At 51.5% G+C, this 25,749-nt stretch overlaps 1 protein-coding gene across 6 annotated transcripts in view; it reads right to left on the bottom strand.

The window, feature by feature from the left end:
- Positions 1 to 20,351, bottom strand: part of MGRN1 (mahogunin ring finger 1) — a 47,477-nt gene extending 27,126 nt beyond the window's left edge. For 4 of the 6 annotated variants that reach the window (XM_033101936.1, XM_033101933.1, XM_033101937.1 and 1 more), the window contains exons 1-5: positions 20,089 to 20,348; positions 4,301 to 4,419; positions 2,622 to 2,710; positions 1,984 to 2,130; positions 582 to 699 (exon numbers count right to left, since the gene is read on the bottom strand). In XM_033101936.1, coding sequence (XP_032957827.1) covers positions 582 to 699; positions 1,984 to 2,130; positions 2,622 to 2,710; positions 4,301 to 4,419; positions 20,089 to 20,176 — 561 coding nt within the window. In that variant the 5' untranslated portion in view covers positions 20,177 to 20,348. Of the gene's footprint in view, positions 1 to 581; positions 700 to 1,983; positions 2,131 to 2,621; positions 2,711 to 4,300; positions 4,420 to 7,688; positions 7,991 to 20,088 lie in introns of those variants that run through there. The other 2 variants (XM_033101938.1, XM_033101939.1) reach the window with 2 other exon arrangements.
- Between the last annotated feature and the right edge of the window lie 5,398 nt (positions 20,352 to 25,749).

The raw sequence follows: 25,749 nt of genomic DNA, 5'->3' as shown, positions 1-25,749 counted from the left end.
TAACAAAAGATGAATACAAGTCACGTTTGACTTCTGCAATTACACGAGGTGCTCAAAGTGGTTACCGTCAGTGTAATTTTAATACAGTTTTTTCCTTTTTTAAAATGTATATACATTTTTTGGCCCCCTCTCTATATATGGGCGGTTCCCGTAACATCAATGAACTAAGGAATCCCCTCGTGACAGGCGTGTAAGTTGTTTCCAGTTTCTACTATAACAGACAGAGCTGCAATGAACAGCCATCCGGTCCTGCAAATTACCGTCCCTAGCGGAGAAACCACTGGGTGGAAGGGATCCTGCCACGCTGCAGTCTCGTGGCTCCCACAAATGTACCAAAACCCTCTAACTGCTGCTGCTCCGTCCCGCCTCGAGCATCCAGTCCAGCCAACACGTGGACAGGACACGCTCCACAGTCCAGCACACGGGCGACTGAACACACAGACCTTAGTCAGCAGCCACTCTTGATGCTTATCAACCATACGAGGAATCTAAGCAAACAGGCCCCAGTGTGCCGGCCCCCACGGAGGGGAGGGAATTCAGGAAAGGGGCTAGGGGCAAGGGAAGGCCCACCAGGAGGTTACCTCATCGTCCTTCCACTCTGAGAAGTCGATCTTGAAGGAGGGCAGGGAGAAATGCTGGCTCACCCCCCGCTTATAGTGGACCGTCTCAGACTGCAGGGCGGGGCTCTTGGGGCTGTACCTGAAGGGGCAACAGCAAGAAAGGACGGTGAGACTCTGCCACGAACAAACGCTCTGCTGCATCCCATTCTCAGGGTGAGCTGCCCCCGCCCCCCCACAGGACCCTGAGGCAGGGGCTGGCAGGTGCTGGTCTTTTGGGACCTAGGAGAAACCTGACTTGCAGGTCCCACCCTGCCAGTCCCAGCCCTTCTCTGGGCGGAAGCCAGCCTATGCAGCCATGTGGCCCTCACCCTCCCAAGGGCCACCACGGCCTCATTCTGCTCACCACCAGCTATCCCCGGGTTGGGCCTGGTTAGGAGTCTTCCAGAGCCCACATCTGCCAGTCAACGTGGCTGCCTTTCCAGATATGGCTACATCTTTCCATTTGGCTTTTACAGTTTGTTGACTTTTTTAAACAAACATGGTACAAAAATGTACACAGTGCAAAGTGCCTTGCCCTACCCCCGAACCTGCACCCATCTTTGCTCCCTGCGACCTGCTTCTCTGCCCATCCACAACCCAGGCATCACGCCCGGGAGAGCTGAGGCAGCCACACATGTATGCGCGGGCGTCTCTTCTGGAAGAACAGCCCACCTGCACTCTGCTCCTTCATTACTCATGCACCCCGAAGCTGTCCTGTAACCACCACACACATACAGGGGCGTCGTGTTCTCTGAACACTGTGTCGGCTCCACTGCGGTTGTACTCTGACTGACTCAATCAGGCCCTCACTGGTGGACACCAGGTGGTCTCCAGTATCCTGCTTTTCCAAACGCTTCCAGGATCCCTCTCTGCCCACATCTTAGCCACACATGCAAGCATATCCCCAACATAAATTCCCAGAAAAGGAATGGCTGGATCAAAGAGTTACACACATTTTCTGATAAACTCTGGCATCTCCCCACTCAGGAATCCAACACACAAACTTCACCCACCTCCCTCTGCCCTCCCCATACCTGCTGTCCCTGGGGCCTCTCAGTCTCTACGACAAAGGACACTCTTGGGGGCCTTGGCACGTGGCCTGAGAAACTGGGAAGGAGGTTGCTTCTGTGCAAGACTCAAAGCCCAAGTCTCAGACACCGCTCCATCCCCAGACCAAATCTGGCCCTGAGTGGCTTGGCCCACAGATGGAAACTGGCGTTTCTGCCTGGCCCCGCAGACGGAAGGCAGGCCTGCCGTGGTCATGCAGTTGCAGATTTGCAACGTTGGGGCCCCCAGGATCCTTACTATAAGCAAAACCTCTGCAAGTTCCATTATATAAGCCCTGCCCCCCACCCCAGGCCTGCCAGGTGCCACAGGGCCTCACACAGCCATGCCGTTCAGGAACTCCTCCACTGCCTGGCAGTAGACGGTGATGGCCACCCGGGCATCGGCATCAAAGGTGAACTCCAGGCTGTAGAGGACGCGGGGCTTCTCGCTGTCCTCAGTGGGGCTGTCAGCACCATCTTTGTACCTGTCGGGGAGGCGGAGGGACAGATGGCAGGTCAGGGGCCATACCTGCAAGGCCGTGCCTACCCTGCACAGGGCACACTGTGCCCCGAGGGCCCCCGAGTCGGCTGCCTGGCTGCGTCCCACCTTCCTAGAAATGTGGAGGCTCCCCGTTGACATAAGGCCCAACAACGCAGGGCCCGCCTTCCCTTCTTGCCTCCTGCCCACAGAAAGGAAACAAGTTCTCTCGGTTTAGACACAACCCCAGACGCCTCAAGGTTTAAAGCAGGTTCTCAGCCCCGATGGTCGGGGCAGCATCATGAATGGCTACTGAGGTGCCCTGTGCACTGTGGGGGGTTTAACAGCCTCGCTGGTCTCTGCCCACCAGATGCCACGAGCACCACCCCGCTAGCTGTGAAAACCGAAAATGTCTCCAGACACGGCCCAACGTCCCTGGGCTATAGCTGCCCTGTTGAGAACCCCTAGATTAAAGGGTGGGGTGGGGTCAAAGTTTACCTCACAAGCCGCAGCGAATCTTTTCGGATGTTCACCAGGCTCCTCAGTGTCTTTACAGGTTCATGGGGGGCAGGAGTGACGTAAGGAAACTAGGAGGGAAAAACACAAAGAGTCCCAGATGACTCGCTGGTGTGGCAGGGGACAGAAATCAGGGACAATCAGAGAAATGGTCACATCCCCGCCTGGTGCTCCAGGGCCCTCCTGCTGACCAGTGGACATTATTTTCATTCACCTCAAAGGAAACTGCAGGCAACATGTCCGCACATGGGAGAGCTAGGACCAGACCACCCTGAAAGAGTCCAGCCACATGGCTATGGTCCCCCAATTCCAGGAAGGGCTCTGAGCAACCATAATCTGGCCTGAGGGATCCAGGCAGAGCAATCAGGGTTGGGGTCTCAGGCCTCATCCCAGGGAAGGGACCCAACATCCTGCTGCCCTGAACAAGGCGGGCTTTCCATACAAGGACGATGGTCAATAAAGATTCTGGAAGGGATGCACGTGCGCGCATGCACGCACGAGTGCTGTAAAGCTCATGGCATCTAGAAAACGTGGAGGCATCAATGTCGGTTTCCTGCTTGTGATGAGAGCACTGGAGTTTTATAAGACGCCGTCACTGGGGAAAACCAGGTGAACAGCATCTGGGTACTGTTTGCACCATTTTGTACAACTGCCGGTGAATCTACGGTGGTCTCAAAGTAAAGGTTGAAAAAACCAACAGATTGATAGGAGGCCTGCATGAGCCAGGCCCTAAGTCCCAGACGAGGCCTCAAAGATGTGAACAGCAAGGTTCTGTTCTCGTCCTCGGGACGTGGGAGGGAATCAGAGGCCCCGCTGGTCCCTTAGGTCGGGGAGGGCAGCACTCGGCCCCAGCCCCTCCTGCCCATTAAAGGATCAAGATTTTGTGTCAATCAGCTGCTCCAGGGTGAAAACAGCCCCGGAGACCCTGATCCAGAGGATTCCCGCAGCCCAGGCCCAGGGAGGCCCCAGGACCCAGCAGCCTTAGGGGACAGAGTCCAGTGTCTGCTGAGAGGACCTGCGCCTGTCCCCTGGCCCACACTGGGGATCTAATACCCCACTCAGCATCCCCCCCAAGAGCCCTCTCTCATCCCTCTCTCTTTTTAGTCCCCATTCGTTAAATGTTCTCTTCTTTACTGTCTGTACTCCCCCCCACAACACCCCAGGGAACAGGGCAGGATCTGTCCCCCGCCCCTGCACCCCTGAAAGTGTCCCAGGCACACAGCAAGTGCCAAATGTGCACCGAATGAATGGACAGCAGTGCATGAACGTGCCTTCTCTGGTGACTGGTGAAGGCGACTTGCAAAAAATGTTCACCGGCCATCTGAGTTTCTCCTTTGGATCCCATCTCGTGCCCATATAGAACGTGGATGTTCTTTTTTCTTTTTAAAGGAAGTCATCCAAAAGGCATAGGGTCAAAACCATAAGCTTCCATAACCCCATAGCCTGGATGCACCAGGTTCAGTAGCAGCTGCTCTGTGCCCCAATGACCCGCCATTGGTCACCTGTCCTCTAAGGGGGCATCACCAGGATACGCCCCAAGCACATGTCATGTGCACACGTTCAGCTGGTAGCTCTGCTCTGCTTGGGTCATGCCCACTCATCCTTGCACCTGGGACACGGATGGCAGAGGGCAGGGGCCACCCAGCCCTGCTGAGACCCACCTGGACCGGGCGATTGCCCAGGAAGTTCAGATCCATGTTCTCACCAAAGAGGTAACCTTCAGGGTGGGGGGTGTCGAATTTCTCGCCTCCCATGAAAAAGTGTGAAGCAAAGTAGTTTCCTGGGTAAACAAAACAAAAACAGTTGTAGATTAAGGCTTGACACAACCCGGGGGAACATCTGATGGCCGAAGAGGTGCGACCCTGAGAAAGACTCCATCTGGAGAGAAGCCAGCACGGGCCGTCCCTCCAGCTCTCACTCTAGCACAGGCCTCAGCCCTTCCACCCGCCCGTTCCACCCCTGCACCTGCTCTGACACCCTCCCTCTCCCGACCTCTCCTCCCTTCTCAGGGACATCACTACCTCCTGCAGCAGGTTGAGCTGTGTCCCCACATGGAGAGTCCTAACCCGCCGGACCTGTGGCCTTATTCAAAACCAGGGTCTTTGTAGATGCGATCAACGTAAGAGGATGTCCGACTAGACTGGGGAGACCAGTCTTCACGAGAGAAAGAGGGAGGTTTGGACACAGACACGCAGAGGGAAGGAGGAGGTGCGACGGCGGAGGCCGAGGCTGCAGTGATGTGGCCAGAAGCCCAGGAACACCTGGCGCTGCCAGAACCTGGAAGGAGCAAGGAAAGGTCCTCCCCCACAGCCCTCAGAAGGAACCAGCCCTGCCGATGTCTTGATTCTGGACTTCAGCTTCCAGAACTGGGAGAATAAATTCTGTGGTTTAAGGCACCCAGTTCGTAGCACTTTGCACATTCCCTGATCCCAGACTAAGCCAGCTTCCCCACCCCCAAATCGGAGCCCCAATTTGGGCTTGGCACTGGCCACAGTTCAAAACTCTGTTGGCTCTGAGTTACTATTTCATTCACATCTAACTCCCTGCCCCCGTCCGCCCCCCTCCCCCACATGAGGACTGAGGCTGGAACAGGTCTGGAGGGAAGGTCAGGGAAAGGCAGAATCCAGCACGGGAGCCAGGCCGTCCCTGCAAGGCCTTCACGGTGGGAGACAGGTCCCTGGCTCCGAACGGCCTGCTCCAACCTCCTGGTTATATCCACATTATATCCCACAAGTTCCCAGAGTTTCCTCTCCACAGGCAGAAAACGGGTGAGGCAGCCCTCCTCCAAGAAGGCGGCGGCTCTCGCCGCCTGGTATCCGTCTCTGGGTAGACTCTTCCTACATGAATAGGGCTGACCTGTGTAAGCAGCAGGGTACTGTGAAAGGAGGAGCAGGACTTCTGAGGCTCTAGGGGAAACGGGCCTCCCTGTTGTCAGGACACACAGCCAACCCTGTGGAGAGGTCCACGGTGAGGAGCCGAGGCCTCCAGCCACCAGCCGGCACCAACTCGCCAGCCCTGTGAGGGAGCCGCCTGAGAAGCAGATCCTGCAGCCCAGCTGACAACTTGACTGCAACCTTATGGGAGCCCCTGAGAACCACCAGCTAAGCCACTCCCAAATTCCTGACCCACAGAAACTGTGAGATAATATACATTTATTGTTATAAAGAGCTAAATTTTTTATTTGTTACTTGGCAAAAAGTAATGAACACAACAGGCTTCACTCTTCTTTCTCCTCTCTGGGCTCCTGATCCTAACATGTTTCTGTGGATACCACCCTGGTCATAGCCACCGTGTCTCCTGCCTGGTTTACTGTAATCTACTCCTCGAGTCTCCCCACTCTCACCTAGCCCCAAAGTTTGTTTCCCACATTCCACTGCTCACAAACTTCCGATGACCTCCTAATCACACTAAAATAGGTCCCAAACTCCTCCCCCTGGCCTGCAAGGCCCTATACAATGCAGACCCTGCCAACCCCATTCATACCCCAGGGCCTTTTTTTTGGCTTTAACTGTATTTTATACATTTTCTATAACTAACCTGTATTACTTTAAAACAAGAAAAATTATTTTTAAAAGATTGGAGACATGGGTCAAGGATGTGTGTTGCAGCAGTGGTTGTAATATCACAAAACTGGAACGATGTTCTGGAAAAACCATGGAATTGTAGACTCTAAAAGGGTGGGTTTCAAAGTACGAGAATTATATCACAATAAAGCTCTTATTAGGAGCTGGAGGGAATTACTTGATCAAGCTGTCAGCTGGGAAATTATCAACCGTTTTTTTTTAGGTATTCGATCTTTATGTGACCTTTGTATCTTTTTTGCAAATAACTTGAAATTGCATGCGATTGCTATGTCAAACCCCCGTTGATTCCCATCTACTGATTTACTTGTATGTGAACAAGGTTTCTCAACTTAAAATGAAAAACAGAAGTAGAACTGAGGCTCACCTGTCTCTTTCCAGCAACAGGGTATGTTCAACTGCGAGCACATGAATTACTCGGGGAGAAAAGGAACCCATCCACTTAAGAGGTACGTGTTCAATGTCTTTTCGGTATTTGTTGGTTACTGATAAAAACTGCAATACTTGTGTCGTTTTGATCAATTGGGTATTTGTAATGCCTACTCAAATCAGAAGAAAAATCCTCTTTTAAAAGTCCCATTTCAATTTACGTCCATATTGTGGTTGTAGAGGCATACAATATGGTGATCAAGAAAAGACTTTAAAGCATAAAAAGCTGCAACCACCTTCCATGTCCCTCAAGACAAGTCACTATGGCAGTGACAAAATGGGACCACACACCAGTTAAAAGGAGTGAGCCAGGTCTCCGCCTGTCAGCACAGAGCAGTCGCAAAGCGACCAAGACTCACACAGAAGCGTGTGAAAGCAGCCCCACAGCTCAGACGTGGAACACCTACACAGGGAGGAGAATGAACTAGACATGGGAAGGAAGTGCCCGGGTTCAAGACGGGGCCGGAGAAGTGGGAGAGAAAGAGACAACAATATGAAAAATGCTAACCGTGAATTCTGAATGAGGGCGTTCACTATGTCACTCTCTATACTTTGCGGTATGTATTTTAAATGCTCACATTTAAAAAAAAGGAACTTTTAAAGGAGGAATGTGTGCATCAGAGAGAACTGGTAGCAGCTCCCAGGTGTACATACGTGTGTGCATGTGTGGATACGTGTGGGTATGCATGTTGTGCTTGCACGTGCACGTCTGTATGTACGTGTGCCTGGTGTGTGTGCTGTGTATATATTCAGCACCTATGGGTGTGTGCACACTTTAGGACCAAGAGGCACAGACAGGGCTATGAAGAGGGAGGAAGGAGAAAAAGAAATGGTGACTGAGGGGAAAAACAGAAAGACGTGAAGATGAAAAGAGAACAAAAGCCACCACACCACTGGCTTCCTCCGTGCGCCCAAGGCAGTGCCCCAGTCTGGTTTGCCCACAGAACCCTCAAAGGGGAACAGAGCCTGCCCCCCCTTTCCATGCAGAAATCTGCACGCAGAGGTCACCGAGCTGGTGATGGTGGAGCTGGGCTCAAACCTGCTGACGCTAAGTCCACCGTGTGTCTCCCCCACGGGCGCCTCCACTCCCGCAGCTCGGGGACAGCAGTCAATGGTCAGCGGTGTCATCTCTGGTCACAAAGGGCGGCTATTCCCACACAATGTTCCCAGTCAGAAAATCTTTCTGTGGCCAGTCTTGGAGGGCCTGCCAGCGCCCACGATTTCAGCCCAGAGCCCCAACTACGTGGCAACGACGCACTGTAGGACCCCACGGCGTCAGCCTCAGCGGGGCTGTCCTCAGACAGGACAGATTCATGTCCCTGTCCCCTCCTTCACATCACACTGGTCAAGGGGCACTGGAGCTCAGGCAGTTCGCCTCCTCTCTGCCCCAGGGATTCAGACTCTGTCCTATTTACAGGTGTCCAGGCAACCTGGATGACAAAGAGGTGAATAGTCACTGAAACCAAGACCGGAAGCCCCTTCCTGGGAGTGTTCCCCGAGTTCCCACACACGGCCCCATTTTCCCTTGTACACGGCAGGGGCAGGACACATGTTCATCATCTTCTACAGATGAGGAAAATCAAAGCCACGAGCTATGTGACGGCCGGAGGAGGTGGGCAGGTACCGTCCCTTCCTCACGGGCTGCAGAGCAAGCCAAGCGGACTTATGGGGTTCTCTTCTGCGTTGTCCATTCTACTTTCAAAACTGTGTATACACATGTGCGCAATGACCATTATTTACAACAGAAAAATAGAAAGATTCTAAATTACTTAAATGAACCAACCCTTCTGAGGGAGGCACCAGGACTTGCAAAGAGCGCCAGAGGATTAGAGTGAAGGCAAAACAGAGGATTAGAGCGAAGGCATGGAGCACAGATGGATTCCATTAAACAAAGGGTCTCGAAGGAGCCACACCAAACTGCTGGCGGGAACCTCCGAGGAGGTGGGGAGTTAGGAAAAGTGGGGATCTCCACGTTCTCCCTAAAAACATCCGCACTGCTTGAATCCTTAGCCACCCAGAGATTTTGTTTTAAAACCCCAGTTTATCAAGAGGCCAGGGCTTGGGACCCCGCTACAGATTGAATGTCTGTGCCCGCCCCTTTCACATGCTGAAACCTAACCCCAATGTGATGGTATTTGGAAGTGAGGCCTCCAGGGGGTGATTAGGTCATGAGGATGAAGCTCTGGTGAATGGGACCACATCTCAACATGACCCGTGGAGCAGGGCTGTGTGTCTTGGTCTCAGGATGCTTGCGTTCCCGTGATCCGTGAGGGCTGCTTGCCTGGGGAACGTGGGCTCCAAGTGCCTGACGTGATGTCTTTCCAGCACAGTTCCTGGTAACCCGGCCTCCCTCCTCATACCCATGATGCTCCAGCCCCAGGATAATGCTGTCTCCAACAACGGACGTTATCATGCGTCCACCTCAGGTCTGGCGCCCATGCACCACTCTGCACACTAGTGATTCTGCTGCACTGCCCACCTTGCCTCGTACCGCCTTTCTGGCCAGGATCCCAGAGCTTTCTCCATTCCCTCTGGCCCAATGGGCTGCTCCCACCTTTCAACTGTGAGGTGAGGCTTCCCATGACCTCCATGCAGGCCATTAGCTCCCTCTCCAGCAAATCCTATTTGTTCTTATCTGTTGGCTGGTTTACACGCTGTCCTCTCCTTGCCAAGACCAGCGTCATATGTTTGTTCCCTCTACCATACCCCTGGTAGCCACCACCGTGGCCTGCACACAGTAGGAGCTCGATAAAAATCCATCAAATAAATGAAGGTGGGTGACACTATTATTACTATTTGACAGTCGAAGAAACTGAGGCACAGAGGGGTCAAGTAACCCGCTCAAGCCACACACCAGTGACAGGTGGCATCCTCACTGAAAACCCATGCTGACCCAAGAGCCCACACTGCGTTCTCAACCACGCCAATCCAATATGTGTTTTTTCAACACCACCAAGCAATTCTCCAATTCATAGCAGAGCCCGATGGGGTGGCCTACGGATTGAGCTCACTTCTAACACTACCTACCTGCAGACAGCGTCAGATCCCCCAGGTTAAGGGCTCCATCCTCCACGACTGTCCCTCCCCTCAGATGCCAATCACAAGTCCAGGTTGTCACCTGTGCTTCTGACCAATGGGCTATAGATCAGAGGGCCCCGTGACTTGCTCCTTGGGTTCATTAATTTGCTAGAGCAGCTCACAGCACTCAGGAAAACAGTTCACTCACCAACTACCAGTCTATTACAAAAGGACACAGCCCCGCAACAGCCAGATGAAAGAGATGGACAGGGCGCAGTGTGGGGAAGGGATGCAGAGCTCCACGCGCTGCGTGCTGCCTGCCCAGAACTTCCACGTGCTCACCAACCTAAAAGCTCTGCAAAGCGGCCCCTTCGGCTTTCATGGAGGACTCATGACTTAGGCACGATTGATTAAATCATTGGCCTTAGGCGGTCATCTCAAACTCCAGCCCTCGAATCACACCGTTGGCTCCCCCGACAACCAGCCCCCATTCTCAGGCATTTTCCAAAAATCACCTCATTGGCATAAACTCAGGTGTGCTTGAAAGGGGTTTGTTACAAATATCAAGAAACACCCATTTCACTTTTATCATTCATCACTTAGGAGATTTCAAGGGTTTTAGAAGCTCTGTGCTAGAAACGGATCAAGACCAAATATTATTTTTTATTATAAATCACAATATCCCTGCCAGGTAAACTGTGACATTAATAAAGACACCCTCCACGCCCTCCTCCTAAGAAACACAACTGGCCCAGGAACCTGGGACACTGGTGTGGATTTCACGCAGCTGCACTTATTATCTTTCCTACTCTAGTGAACAGGAGACAAGGCGTCTATAAAGGCTGGGAACAGTTCATTGATTCCACAGGCTGAAAACATTTCTCATCCTGTAAGAGGTGAGACGTTCCCGTTACCAGCTTCCTGAGATGTGTGGCCGCTAAGCCCCAGCCGCCCTGACCAGAGGGAGGTCAGAACCTCTCAGGGAAGCATCTGCAAGCCTCGGAGAACAGCCCACCAAAGGGGAGGCCAGCAGCCCCCACAGCCTTGGAGCCTGTTTCCAAACAATGGGGTCCCCACCTCGAATGTCCCTGCTCATGGACTCCGCCTTGGCCGTGCACAGAACAGCACTTCTCTGCCTGCCACACGCAGGCTGGTGACTCGGTGGCCCTAACCTCTCTGAGCCTCAGTGTTCTCATCTGTAACATGGGAGGCCTCAGTGAAGTACACTGGCTGCAGACTGGAGATGAGGGGAAGCTCAGGAAGACCTAAGGATAAAAGGAGCCAATTATGCAAAGGAGCCTTGCACTGATGAAAAGACACCTGATAAACGTTTGTTTCCCAGCCTCCCTCCAGGGTGAACGGCCTATTTACTACAGTGGGGCCATCTTAAAAGCTCTCAGCCCCCAGCAAGGAGGGAAGACTAAGCAAAGATTCTGGTTCACTGGGTTTCCCAAATATTGTTGTAGCTGCCTTTTTCTTGGTGGTGGTGGTGGGGTGTCATGCAGGGTCTCAGCTCCTGCTCCCCGCACAAGAACGCAGGACATGGTGAGGTCAAAAAGGAACACCCATGGGGCCATAGATAGGGGAATCATACCACTATAGTCTCACTGGCGGCCGGGTGGGGACACGGGAAGCAGGAGCCGCAATCTGCCATCCGCTTCTCTGCCAACCAACCAACAACCCCTTTGCCAGCTTAGCCACAGCAGTTATATTAGTGGCCAATGGCTAACTGGTTACAGCTGACGGCCATCTAATAACTGAGTCAGCACCTTTCCACGCGAGGCTGTGAGGCCGATAGCCTGGAAACTGCTCTCTGGGACTCTGTCCCCACAGGGGGCGGGAGGGGTCCTCCCCAGTTTATACCCTTTTTCTGAAAACAACCTCCACCACCGCACGGGGTGGGCCCCTGCCACCATCAAAGCACACAGTTCCCACCCCCTGGACACAGCTGGCTGGCCAAGGTGGACACCTGACCGTGCTGGGCCAATAACCAGATTCTCTCACCCGTGGAGATGGGCTGGGGATCACCACCCCAGTTGGTCCTTGAGGGCCCTGGTGGGCAGCAGCTGGCTCACACAGCTCACAGCAGCATCAGGCTGACGTCAGAGCGGAGCAGGGGCTCTGCATTCCGACAGCTCCCCTTCTCGGTTTCCCCTCCCTCGGGGTCCAGAGAACCATGCCCCCAGCCTTCCAATGCATTCCATTTCTTGCCTAAGCTAAATGCCACAGCAATAGCCAATTTCCAAAGAATTCAAAATGTAATAAAAAGCACTTAAGAAAGAACTCTTGTAAATCAGGGAGAAAAAAGAGACAACCCAATATTAAAAATATGCCAAAGATGGCACCAGTGCCCTCACAAAAGGTGGAGGAGAGATGAATGGCAATCCACATCCAACACGGTGCCCAACCCCTTTGGTCATCGGGGAAAGTAAATGACAACTACAACGAGCTATCCTTCGCTAAAACGAAAAAAAAGGCAACAAAATACACACTCCTGACACTAGCCAGTTGATGAGAATGCAGAGCAAACAGAACTCTTCACACTCCGCGGTGCGGGAGCAAATTGGTTCAACTGCTCCACAAAACTCTAAAACCTGCTGGGGCCCCACCACCCACTCCTAGGTAAGAAAAGGAACCCAGAGGCGAGTAACTTAGCGGAGTCAAAATCACAGAGTCGGAAAGGACTGTGGAGCTTCCAGGGACTGGGGCGGGGGCAACGGAGAGTTAGTGTTTAACGGGGACAGAGTTTCAGTTTCACAAGATGAAGAGAGTCCTGGGGCTGATGGTGGTGATGGCTGCACAACACTGAATGTGACACCACTGAGCTGTGCACTTAAAAATGGTTAAGGTAGTAATTACGTTATATGTATTTCACCACAATTAACAAACCTGAAGAAAAAAAAAAACCAAACCCAAAGAAATGGGACTCACAGACACCAAAGCCAGTCACAAGTGTCAATGGCAGCATTTGCCTAAGACCCAAACCGGAAATGCCTCCAACGCCCCTCCATGTGAACAAAGGAACACACAGGGGCATCAACAGACACTGGAGCGTCACGTGGCAAAGGAAGGAAACCAGCTACTGCTCCACGGACTGTGCCAGGTCCCTCATCACTAAATGTGGAGGGAAAGAGTGTCTGCTTCCACTTACATCAAGTTCAAAGACAGGCACCACTCACCTCCAGTGGGGTCTGGAGGGGGTTTCTCAGGGAGGAAGGACATTGGGCAGGGGCTTCAGGGGGCTGCTACTCTTCTATTTCTTCAGCACATTCACTTCCTCATCATTCACCAAGCTGCATGCTTACGCTTCGTACATTTTCTATGTGTTACACTTTGATTTTAAATACATGTGTATATACACACTTTGTTTGTTTTGAGACATTTTACTTCAAAACTACTACATCCACGTGGCATGCTTTAGTGTTTAACTAAAGCCAGACACAAATCTTCAATTGAAAAGACTCTAGAAACTGGCATTATCTAATATACAGGCCTAAGTTAAATTCATTTCCATTATTATTCATAGAAGGAATAGAGTAAGCCATCAATGAAAATGACACACACATTTTATAAAACACTGACCTGAGTACAAGTCCTTTCCATGCCCCCAAAAGCTCCCCAGGGAGTCTGGTCACTCAGGGACATCACAGTGACCGTGAGATCCATGGAGGATATCTAGATTGTAGAAAGCTCCAGATATCAGGAGAGAGGACACCAGGGCGGATGGGAGGGAGCCAGCACGCCCACCCTGGGAGGTCGGCCCAGGAGTGCCCAGGACCCAGGGGCAGGGCCCAAGCCAACAGGATGCAAGGCCTGAGAAAACAGTGTTCTTTGTAACCAGCCTCAGGCCTTACAGACACAGAAGTGGACAGACGGTCCAATGTCAGGGTCATTTCTGAGGCCTCCAGCCTCTCACTTAGCTCTGAGAAAGCAAGCCATGCTATTTCTCGATAGACAGCAAGTGGCCACTTGCCCACGCTGTTCCTCGATGTCGGCTTTTCTGCAAACGGCGGAGGGACTGGGCCTCACCCCTCCTCCGATCCTGTCCTGGTGGCACAGGCAGGGCTGAGCCCGGTTCCTGCAGCTCTGAGAAGCCAGGTAGAGGCAGTTGGCAGAACTGAACGATTCTACAGTTAGTTACTGAGCCCTTGAGTAGGTGCTGGAGGGTTGGTGTATGTGACACCATCCGCTATTATTTTACGGGACAACACAGAAACATGAGGCAGCACGACATGCCCGGAAACGCACATGGGAAATGCCAAGTGGAACACGCCCCCCCGCGAATGTCCGGCCTGGGCAGCATTGGGTTTGGGAAGTGTCAGTGAGGTCGTCCAGGAAGCGCAGATGTCCTCCAGGAAACGTCCAGGCCCACAGGAAAACACGGCACCAGGGCATGGTCCCAAACTGTCGCCTCACACGCAGTCGCAGAGTAGGAACTACAAGAGGCCTAGGGAACCAGAGGTTAACCCGGTGAGTCGCGGAGGCCTGGCTCAGGACTCCGACTCTCGTGCTCCTCGTCCACACCCACCATGTTTGTGGGAGGGTGTGTTGTAAACACAGCCAAGGCCCCCACCTGTGAGGAGCACGCACGCACGCACGCAAATACACACCTTTCCTCCTGGGTAGCCAAGCCCTCAGTCACAGCCAATGATGGGATGGCAGCAGCCACCTTCACGGCATGGGCTCAAAGGCCCCCTGGCCACCCGGCCAGACCTGCACCAGCTCAGGCCAACTGCGATGCCAGGCTGTGCGGGTCTGCGGGGAGCACCGTTTGAAAGGGCCAAGAAAGGGCGTTGTTAGGTTTCAGCATGCAACACGGCGGGATCAATGAGAAAGTTCAACAAAGCCCAGGGAGGGCACGGCTGGCAAGAGCTGATACACAGCCAGGTTATTCTAGTCAACGGGAGGCGACAGTTTTTCAACAATTCCCAGAGAAACTATGGAAGGTCCCCTGACACATGCACGGAACTGAGTGAGGGATGGGGGATCTCAGAGACAAACACGCAAAGCTCCAGGGCTCTCTCAAAACTCTGAGGGAGGGCAGGTGACACCCCAACGTCAAGACTCCACAAATCTCAGCCCCAAGGCCAAAGGGCCCAAGTGCCAACGGCATGCTGCTAAACCCACACCACTTTCTTCTTCTTCTCCTTCTTTTTTTTTTAAAGAACATTTATTCATTTATTTTTCAACTTTTATTTATTGTGTGTTTTTCCAGGATCCATCAGCTCCAAGTCAAGTAGTTGTTTCAAGCTACCTGTGGAGGGCGCAGCTCACAGTGGCCCATGTGGGGATCGAACCGGCAACCTTGTTGTTAAGAGCACGGTGCTCTAACCAACTGAGCTAACCGGCCGCCCCCTCCTTCTTCTTTAGGGAAACTAGCCCCCATGGCCAACTTAAAAGTTTTTTGTTGCTGTTTTTAGCTAAAATATAGCAACGGAAACCCAGAAAATGCAGCTTATTTATACAAGTCTTAGAACAATAAACTCCAAACAAAGCTGACACAAGCAGGAGTGCAGAATTAGTTCTCGTGTGAACGGCACAGGTGACACTTGGGGGACATCTGCTCACGATTCTCCTCATGATGGTTGCAGGTCTTTGTGCGGGGAGGAAACCCCGTGTGCGTGTGGAGCCCCACCCACGACACAAACGTCTCAGAGTGGAAGCTCACTCCCTCGGGACAGTGACGGTCCACAGACCCAGAATGCCCCCGTGACAGAGGACACCCGTGGTGACACGGAACGTCCTCTCTGCTCTACACCTGCCTCAGCTCTCCTTCAGGTGCTCCTCTGGAAAGGGCAAACCCAACGCCAGCGTGGACTGTGGTCGCAGGCAGCATTCTCAAGCAGTTGTTTCTAGACCGCCCTCAACACAAAAGCACACACCGCAAGTCTCCTCTCACCCACCTGGGGCCCCTCCATCCCACGGGAGACACCCAGGACTCTTCAGTCCTCGCGGAACACCCCACGGGGTAAGATGCAGCCCAGTCTGAGCAGCACGCACACTGGGGAGATTGGCGTCACTTTCTGTCATAACGCTGCACAAGCATTTATTAAATGCCTGTGTGTGCCAGGCCCAGGTGCTGTGCAACGAAGGGCTCAATCTGATTTCTAGTTCCTCTGCCAAAGAGGACAAAAGTCTGGTATCACAGGGACATGGAAAAGCTCCAATAAGATAACAGAGGTGAAATGCTCTGAAAGTACACACACCTGGTACACAAAAGGTTTAGGTCTGGGGCGTATCCCCCGCTGTTCTGGGGCTGGTGGGTCACAGGGCTGATTGTCCCTCCTTCTGGCGCTTGTCTGAGGTGACCTGTCCCAGTATGACTTCCCTTAAACTCCATGGCAGGGCAGGAGGCATTCCTCTGAGACACACAATTAGCAGTAACAATAGCAGTAGGAGAAATAAGTGTGACAGCAGCTGCCCATGGCCAGGTACCCTGTGCAGGTACCGACAGTTCTCCAGGCTCTCTTCCACCTGCTTTGACCCTTGGCTGGGGACCAGCCAGCTGTGTGAGGGGCAGGGAAGTGCAGAAATAAATTCTCACATTTATGGTCAACTGATTTTTGACAAAGGTGCAAAGGCAATTTGATAGGAAAAGAACGGCCTTTTCAACAAAGAATGCTGAAATAACTGAATATCCACACGCAAAACAATGACCTTAGATCTCTACCTCAACCATACATGAAAAAAATAACTTCAAATGGATCACATACCTAAATGTATGAGCTAAAACTATAAAACTTCTAAGGAAAAAAAAAGGAGAAAATCTTTGTGATCTTGGGCTAGGCAAAGATCTCTTAAATATAACTGCAAAAACATTAACCTTTTAAAAAAATTGATAAATTGAACTTGACCAAGATTTAAAACTTTTACTCCTCAAAAGACACCATTAAGAAAATGGGGGGGGACAAAAAAAACAAAAAAACAAGCCATACCCTGGGAGAAAATATTTGCAAATCCCAGAGCTGATAAAGGAATTGTATCATTGTATCTAGAATACATAAAGAAATGTCACAACTCAGTAAGAAAACAAACAACACAATTTTAAAAAACTGAAAAGACAAAACAGACATTTCTCTCTCTCTTTTTCTGTCTCTCTCTCTCTCTCTCTCTCTCTCTCTCTCTCTCTCTCTCTCACACACACACACACACACACACAAACACACACAGAAGATGTTCAACATCATCAGTCATCAGGTAAATGTAAATCGAAGCCACAATGACACCACTTCACACCTACTACGATTGCTATAATTAAAAAGACAGACAATAACAAGTGTTGGCAAGGATGTGGATAAACTGGAACCTTCATACACTACTGGTGGGAGAAAATGTAAAATGGAGCAGACACTATGGAAAACAGTCTGGCAGTTCCTCAAAAGGATAAACATAGAGTTACCTATGACCTAGCAAGCTCATTCCTAGGTAAACTACCAAAGAGAAAGGAACAAGGCCATACAAACATTCACGAATGTTCATAGCAGCTTTATTCATTAATAGCCAAAAAGTGGAAATAACCCAAATGTTCATTACCTGGTGAATAGGTAAAACGTACTATATCCATACAATAAAATACACATACACTACAATATGGATGAAGCTCAAAAAAATTATGCTAAGTGACAGAAGCCAGACACAAAAAAAGACTACATGTTGTATGATTTCATTTATGTGAAATGTTCAGAAAGATCAAATTTTAAAGACAGGAGGCAGATTAGTGACGGGGTAGGGGCAGAGACTGACTGCAAATAGACACGAAGAAACTGGGGGGGTGATGGAAATGTCTAAAACGGATTGTGGTGGTGGTTGCACAATTTTAAAAATTTACTAAAAAATCACCAAATCGTATGTTTACAACGGATCAGTTGTATGGTACACAAATTATACCTCAATAAAGTTAAAAAGTAAAATAAATACAATAAAAACAAAGCAAATGCTATTAATATTAAATTCGAGCTAGGTACTGTTGCAGGACATGCTGAAAGTCCCATAAGCAAAAGAAAATTGGACAAGAGGTCTTAAAAGTTCTCAATACAGGCACACAAAGTAACTGTGAGGTTATGGATGTGTTAACTAACCTTATTGTGGATATCACTTATCACTTCCCAATATCTATATGTATCAAATCGTTACACTATATACCTTAAACTTACACGGTGCTAATTAGATCTCAAAGCTGGGGTAGACATTGGACAGGGTTAGGTGTTAAAAAAATATTAGCACCCAAGGATTCTTTCTCCTTGATATAATCAACACAATTGACAGAGACCTGAAAAGATAACTTTCTCATAAAAGCATTTGAATGGTCCATGGGAGTACCCCCTAAAGTCACTTCAAACCCACTCCCCCTCTGTGGTCCCCAGTCTACCATTGGGGAAGACAAACAATCTAATTTTTAAAAACTCCTAATGTCCCTTCTGTCTCCAACTGACCCTCCCTGAACAAGGCGACCTGAGGGACGAGGAAACAGAAAGGACAGCCTTTGGACTGACCAGGCCCAAAACACTGCAGTAAAGCCAAGGTGGCACCTGGATGTCAGCCCCAATTGATTAGTCGTGGCTGACTGGGGCGTTGGTGGTGGATTCTGAAACCAAGTCCAGTCTCTGTGGGAAAGAGTCCTCACTGGTTAGCAAGGTCTGCCCCTCGGAATCCAAAAGCAGCGCTGTAAATGCCTTGTATTTGCGGTTTTGCTCAAAGGCCCAAGCAAAGGGACATCAAGTGCTCTGGTGCCAGGTGACAGGAGATGCCACATTAACTCTTTGACATCTCTGCCACACCAGTGCTAACTGTTCTTAGGATCTGAGCTGGTCACCCCATTTCCTTCTTAAGTCATGATAGCAGCTCATACTTTGTTAATACTTTACTCTTAGGTGCCAGGCACTGTTCTGAGCACTGAACAAGGATCAACTTATTTTACAGATGAGGAAAATGCAACCCAGGGGACTAAGCAACTTGCCAAGGTCACTGAGCTAAAGATAAGCAGGAAGAACATCAGCGATGGAAGAGGCTGACTTCATAACAACTGCTCCATCAGATCTGGGGAAGTCAGCCCCCAGGCCCCCAGGGAGTCCCCTCATCATGATGCGCTGCCCTGCTCTTGCGCCTGAGGCACAAGTAGGCATGGAGATCTCCACGACTAGTAGGCAACAGGGCCTTCTGCCCAGTTCTGACTTCATCCCCTTCCGGCTGCTCTACAAGCAGCTCCACCCCCTTTATTTCCAGTAGCCCCAGGCACTTCCCTTCTTTCATCTTCTAAAATCAGGGCAGAGCAGTTCTCAACTTGAGTGGACATCAGACTCACCAGGGGAATGGGTTTTAAATGCAGATTTCTAGGCCCCCAGCAAGTCTGAGGCGGGACTTGGGAAATGCATGTTTCACAAGCTTCCCCACTGGTGGGAGCAAGTGGTCCTGAGCCACGCTCAGAGGAAACCTGGTCCGGCTGGATGTCCACAGGCCAACCGCAAGGCCTAGAAGACCACATTGGATCAGATGCTTCAGAAGCCGGGATCAGAGGACCCAATCTGAAAACCCCCATGCTGTCCACACTCCCTGTCCTCTTTCTTCTCTTCCTTCCATGGCCAATGACCACATGGAGAGTGAGGAGCTGGAGCTACAGTCAAGCCAGACTATCATTAGAGGCAGAAAAGAGTGGGAACTACTCTGGGAGTCAGACCCCTGGTCCTGGTCCCAGATGTGCTTCCATCCAGCTCTGACACCGTGAGAAAGTCACTTCCTCCCTGGTGGCTCAGGTCTCTCCACCACAAAAAAAAGGAGACCAGAGAACCAGGTAGTTCCCTCCAGCCATTCTCCTGTTCTCCAGGAAGGACTCCCAGCCTCTCCCCCATCAACTACAATCATCCCCTAGGGCCCAGCCCCACTCCATCCACCATCCACACGCGCCAGGAGGTTACAGGAGAGCTAAGACTCTGAGCAGACAGGATGGACTGTCCAGAACCATTGTCTGGGTCTTCACACCAAATCACCAAAGAAAGCTAAAACCAACGATGGTGTGATGTCAATCCTTATGACAATGACCACTTTGTAAGCACAAGCGAAGCGCCGGGCACTGTACGAACTCCTCGCCAGCGAAGTTCCTGGCACTTCACCCCGGCCCTAGGAGTTTCTCGAGGGTCTCCCCAGTGTGCAGACGAGGAAGCTGAGGCGCTCAGGGGAGAAGTGACTGACCCAAGGTCACCCAGCCTGGATGAGACCGTCACCCCAGGGTCCCACGCATGCCCCGGGGTCCAGGTTGAGGGCGCGCGGAGCTCCGGACAGTGAGACCGCGGTGGGGGACGCGGGCCAAACAGAGCCCCCCACCCACTCCTGCGCGGAGGCCCCCGGGCGGGAGGGCCTTGCCCGCCCTACCCGCCGCCAAGCACGCGCCTCGCCGTCTGCCCCCGGGGTCGCGGCCGGCCTCTCACCGGACTTCGGGGGGTAGCGATAGGCCGAGTTCGCCTGAATGTCGATGTCCTCCACGCCCGCGATGCGGCGGCTCAGGATGGAGCCCATGGTGCGCGACGGGCCGGGATGGGACGCGGGCGGCGACAGCGGCGTCCTCACGGGGACATGGCCAGGACCAGGCCACACGGACGTTTGCCCACGGCTTCGGAAGCCTTGGCCTCCAAGCCCCCACCTCCGGTTAGGCCCGGGGCCGACGCCACGGCGGCCCTCCCCCCCACGAGTCCGAGGCATGTCGGGAAACGAAGTCCCCTCGCCGCCGAGGGCGCCGGCTGCGGCACTGGAAGTCCGCTTAGGAACTACATTTCCCAGCAGGCTCCTCGTCCGGATCCTCTGAAGTTGTTGACAAGAGCTCCAGGACAAACCAAATGGACCTGAATCCAGAGGGGAGGAACCATCAACCGCAAAGCAAATCGTCCTTTCCTCTGCATTCCAAGCACAGCAGCAACATCGCAATTCTTTAGCATCTAATAATCTGTTCATATATAGACCCTTCTATTTACCCACTTCCATTTACCCACTCTGAAATATTTCCCTGAGCCACCAGGGTTGTCCCCACTTCCCAGGCTTTATCTCCTGCCCTGGCCAGCAGAGGGCACACGTTTACCTGACACCTGAAAAGAGCTGGGGTGGAACCCAAGCTTACCTGGAGCAGTGCTCACAGGGGAAGCAAAGCGCTTGCTTTATTCAGCTTTTTCCAGAATTCAGGGAATCTCTCCGGCTCCACGTCCAGAACAATTACTTTGAAGACATAATTTTACAGCCCGCCACAGAGGCAGTAGACCTCTCCCCATTTTATTGATAGGGAAACTGAGGCACAAAGAATGTAAGGTCAGGATTAAAGCCTCTCAAGTTGCAATGAACTTTTCCTGGCTTTTGACTTTCACAAAACTCTGTAAGCAGGCCACATGAGGATCTGTTTTCAGTTGAGAAACTGGGGTTCCTAAAGAAAGTGACTTCCCGAGTGGAGCCTGCTGTGTCAAGAAAGCAACCAGGGAGGGCAGGGCTAGCTAAGAATCTTAAATGGCAAATTCACTACATCCACATTAAAATGAGTCCTATACCTTTGTAGAGGCCAGAATCCAGAATACAACTTTCTGTTGTCAGGGAACCAGGAAGCCAAAACTAATAAAGGAAGTGCGGGACCTGTAGGATTATGAGGGAGAGGCCATGTCTTGTAAGAGTCTGATTAAATCTCTCTGCTCCACAACCAAGATCCCTATTTACTGAGCACCTACTATGTGCCAGGCATCATATTGAGGGCTTTGCACATATTCTCATTTAATTCTCTGATGTCAATTCTACTTTCATTCCCAACATACAGAAGAGGAAAGTCAGGCTGAGAGAGCTTAAGTACCCCACTCAGATTGTATAGTAATTAAGTGGTAAAGCTGGAATTCGAACCAAGCCTCTCCTTTTATCACAGTGCTCCTCTGCCCACCCCAGAGACAGGAGTGCTCCAATGTGCCATATTTTACACCTCTTGCCCCCAGATGGTCCTAAAGACACTCCCCTCCGTGTGATCTTCTCTTACTTTAAATTTCTTTCTGTTGAATTACATAACACTTGTATATACCCAGGGGTGCTAAAAATGTATACAAGTGGACACTTTGGTCAACATTACTCATGCAGTAGTTCGCCGTAATCACAAATGTCTGGATGCTGATGGTAACCACTTTGAGCACCTCTTGTAATTTTTTTTTCCCCTTCAAAATACAAGAAGTCAACGTGACTTGTATTCATCTTTTGTTATCAGTATATATTGAGTATTACAATTTTAATAGTTTTTTCCTTTCTTAAATGTGTATACTTTTTCTGGCTCTCTCTCTCCACACACACATACACACACACACACACACACACACACACACACACACACATAGATATACCAATACTGCATTCAATTTACCAGCCTTTCTCTTTAGGGGGAAGGAGGGAGAGTACTGAAGACCCTGATGTTCCCACTGAAAAGTAACCCTAAGAGCATGTCCTCCGTATGGATCTTGGGCTAGGACAGCCTTTTCCATGGGCTGCATGTTTAATTAATTAAACAGTCCTCTTAGTAGAGCTTTGGATTTGCCGTGTATTTTTCTGTGCTTACTCATGCCCTGCTGGGAGACAAGCCCTTTCTGATTTGGTACTAGTTCTACTATCAACATCTTGACTGATTCATTTATTTATTCAACAAATATTTATCATGCAGCTACTATGCGACAGGCAACGAGCTGGGCAAAGAGCCAGCCAATAGGGATCAAATAGTGGAACTGCCAGATATAGAGCCTGCAGGTTAGTGAGGAAACAGACACTAAAAAAGTTAAAAAGTGTATAAATACAAAATGTGGTGGGTGCTATGGGGGAATGGGTTGAGATGCAATGAGATAATAGGAGAGACCTACTATTGATAGAGGGGTCAGGAAAAGCCTCTCTGAGATGACATTTAAGCCAGGGCTTGAAATACAAGTAAAAGCCAACCAGGCAAACTGTGAGGGGGTAGGCCAAGTTCCAGGCAAGGGGAACAGGCAGCAGAGCTGAGTATGACCCAGGAGCTCAAAGGCCAGTGTGGCTAGAATCAAGTAAGGGGAAGAGTATGGGAACAGAGATCAGGAGCCAGGCAGTGACCAGACCTCAAAGCCCCCTCAGTCAGCCACCACTGGTCATTTGAAACATAAAAAAAGACTCTAGACAGAGTTCACAGCCTCCTGGTCTGCGTCTCTCAAGTCTACACTTCTTTTCCAGCGTCTTGAGGGCTCAGGATCCTCACCTATTCCTTCTTGTGTTCTCAGAGCCATGCATCCAGTGTATGTCTGATAACACACATCTGTGGAGTGATTGAAAGAATGGAGGTGGGGAGGACGCCAGGGGATGCTGAGAAGGCCAGGGCCCTGAGCCTCCATGGACTGGCTATACCAACTCTGACAAGGCTCTCAACCTCCCTGGACCTCAGGTTAAGATAAGGGCATTGTCTGAAATGCTTTTTATTCTCCCCTCCCCCATCTACTAGCCCCAGCTGTCAGGCCCCATCTGAGCCTGCTAAGAAATCCAAAGTCCACTCTCTAGCCATGCTGATCCTGGCTAAAAACAAGGTTGTTTTTTCCTTCCCTGCTGTTCCTGGGAAAACAATCCGGCTGGGGGGCCATGGGGGCTAGAGGGATGACCTTTGCTCCTGCCAGTCCCACCTGCCACACCAGGGCTGGCCTGGTCTGGAAATGCTGTCTGGGCTGGGCAAGCCTGAGCAGGTAACTGAGTGGTGCCTGGATGAGGGTGGGGGAGGGAGGAGGGTACTTCCTGCCTCCCTCAGCAAAGAAAGCCCCCAGTGGGTTTTGCCAGCATCCACCCTCCCTTGCCAGAAACACACCATGCTGGCCCACTGGGTGCCTGTTCTTCTACACTGGCAAAAGTGTAAGGAGGCCTGAATTCCAGCCTCAGTTTTCTTATCTGTAAAATGGAGCTTGGGCTCCCTAGAGTGGTGCAGACAGGGGTAAAGAGGTGAGTGCTAGAAATGGTGCACTGAATGCCACGCCCATGCTGAGCACCTCACTGGCATTATGCTTCCCTAGCAGTCTTGGGAGAGCTCCTTGCTCCCACCTTCGGTTTTATAAATGAGGAAACTGAAGCTCAGAGTGGGAGTACCTTGCCCAACACCAGAGTCGTTAAATGGCTGTGAATACTGACATGCAGGTCTCTCTGGCTCACCTCCCACCCTGCCCTGTTGCTGTCCCAGTGGTAACAGTAACCATATTCACAGCTGCCTACCCTGTGCTGAGCAGCTCTGCCCACATTCATTTGTGCTTATGATACTTTGCAAAGGCAAAGGGACATTCTTAATGAGAGTGGAGATCTCCTTGGCACCAGCAGGGTTTGCAAAAAATGGTGGAGACTGAGTGTGGGGACAGAGCCCCAAAAAGCAGTTTCCAGGCTCTCGGCCTCACATAGAAAGGTGCTGGCTCAGGTACTAAATGGCCGTCGACTGTGATCAAATGGCCATCAGCTGTGGCTAGTTGGCCGTCAGCTGTAACCAGTGAGCAATTGGCCACTAATATAACTGCTGTGGCTACGCTAGCAGAAAAAGGGGGAGCTAGCAAGAAGATGGTGGCTGAGCCTGCAAGCGGCGCAGTGAGGTTTGAGAATTGTGTTGCTCCTGTTTCCTGTTTCTCCAACCCAGCCGCCAGCGAGAGTATAGTGGTGTGACTCCCCTACCTATGGCTCCGTGGGTGTTCCTTTTTGGCCTAGCCATATCCTGTGTTCTTGTGTGGGGAGCGGGACCAGAGACCCTGCAGGCTGCCCTGTGTGACACTTGGCGTAGTCGGCAGGATCCCCAGCAGGCCGCCCCGCATGACACATGGCGCAGCGAGCAGGGTCCCCTGCATGACACTGAGTGATCCCCACAAGGCAAAAACCTTATTTCCCAAGTGGACAGGTGACTTCAGCCAGGCTGGAAGAGGACACTGAGTCCTCTTTCTGCCAGTGGGCCAAGCTCCCAACTTCAGCTGGTATCTTCCATTCCCTCCCTGACCTATGCCGGTGTTCCAACCTCCCGCTACCCCTCACAACCCAGGGACCTTTCAGGCCCTGTTCACATGTTCCCCATCCTCCCGAAGGATCCAGAGAAAGCTCCCTAGAGAGTACTGCAAGAACCCACTCCATTCAATCCAATTCTGCGGTCAAGGCGCTGGGCAGGGGCAGACTCCTCTGGAACCAGACTCACCCAGAACATCATCTGAACCGACTGGATTCCCCCCCACCCCCACCCCTGCCACCATCTGGTTCCCGCACTGCAGGGCCAGTGATCCTAATGGAGATAACTAATGGATCAGACCTGTTAAAAACCCCTCAATGGGGGTGTGGGGGTGTGGGGACAGAGTCCCAGAGAGCAGTTTCCAGGCTCTCGGCCTCACGTGGAAAGGTGCTGGCTCGGGTAGTGGATGGCTGTCAGCTGTGGCTAGATGGCCGTCACCTGTTACCAGTTAGCCAATTAGCCCCTGATATAACTGCCGGGGCTGCGCGGGTTGGCGAGTTGAGAGTGGAGTTTTGCGGTTGGCAGGCAGAAGGGCGGATGGCGGGTTGCGGGTTGAGTGACTCCAGCCTCCAGTGAGACTGGTGGTATGACTCCCCTACCTATGGCTCCGTGGGTGTTCCTTTTTGGCCTAGCCATGTCCTGCATACTTATGTGGGGAGCGGGACCAGAGACACTGCAGTCCGCCACCCACCCCCCAGGGGGTGAGAGGGGAGGTGGTGGCCAGGTGGCAGTAGGTTAGAATGGGAGCTCTTAACAACAAGGTTGCAGGTTCAATTCCCGCAGGGGATGGTGGGCTGCGCCCCCTGCGACTAGAGATTGATAACAGAGACTGGACTTAGAGCTGAGCTGCACCCTCCCCAACTAGATTGAAAGACAACAGACTTGGAGCTGATGGGCCCTGGAGAAACACACTATTCCCCAATAAAACAAAGCAAAATAAAAACCCCTCAAGGGCCTTTAACCCACCAGCTGGAAGGCTTGTGTATGCTTCCTGAGGGCACTTTCCATACTTACAATTCTACATCAGTCCTTGGGATTTTGACACACGCCCCCAGCCGCCCACCCGCCTCGGATTTCCTCTCTGCTGTAGCGGGCCAGGTACAGAGTA

Source organism: Rhinolophus ferrumequinum (genome assembly GCF_004115265.2).
Source record: "Rhinolophus ferrumequinum isolate MPI-CBG mRhiFer1 chromosome 15 unlocalized genomic scaffold, mRhiFer1_v1.p scaffold_54_arrow_ctg1_1, whole genome shotgun sequence".
NCBI classification, from domain to species: Eukaryota; Metazoa; Chordata; class Mammalia; order Chiroptera; family Rhinolophidae; genus Rhinolophus; species Rhinolophus ferrumequinum.
This window is presented reverse-complemented; position numbering and strand designations above follow the sequence as displayed.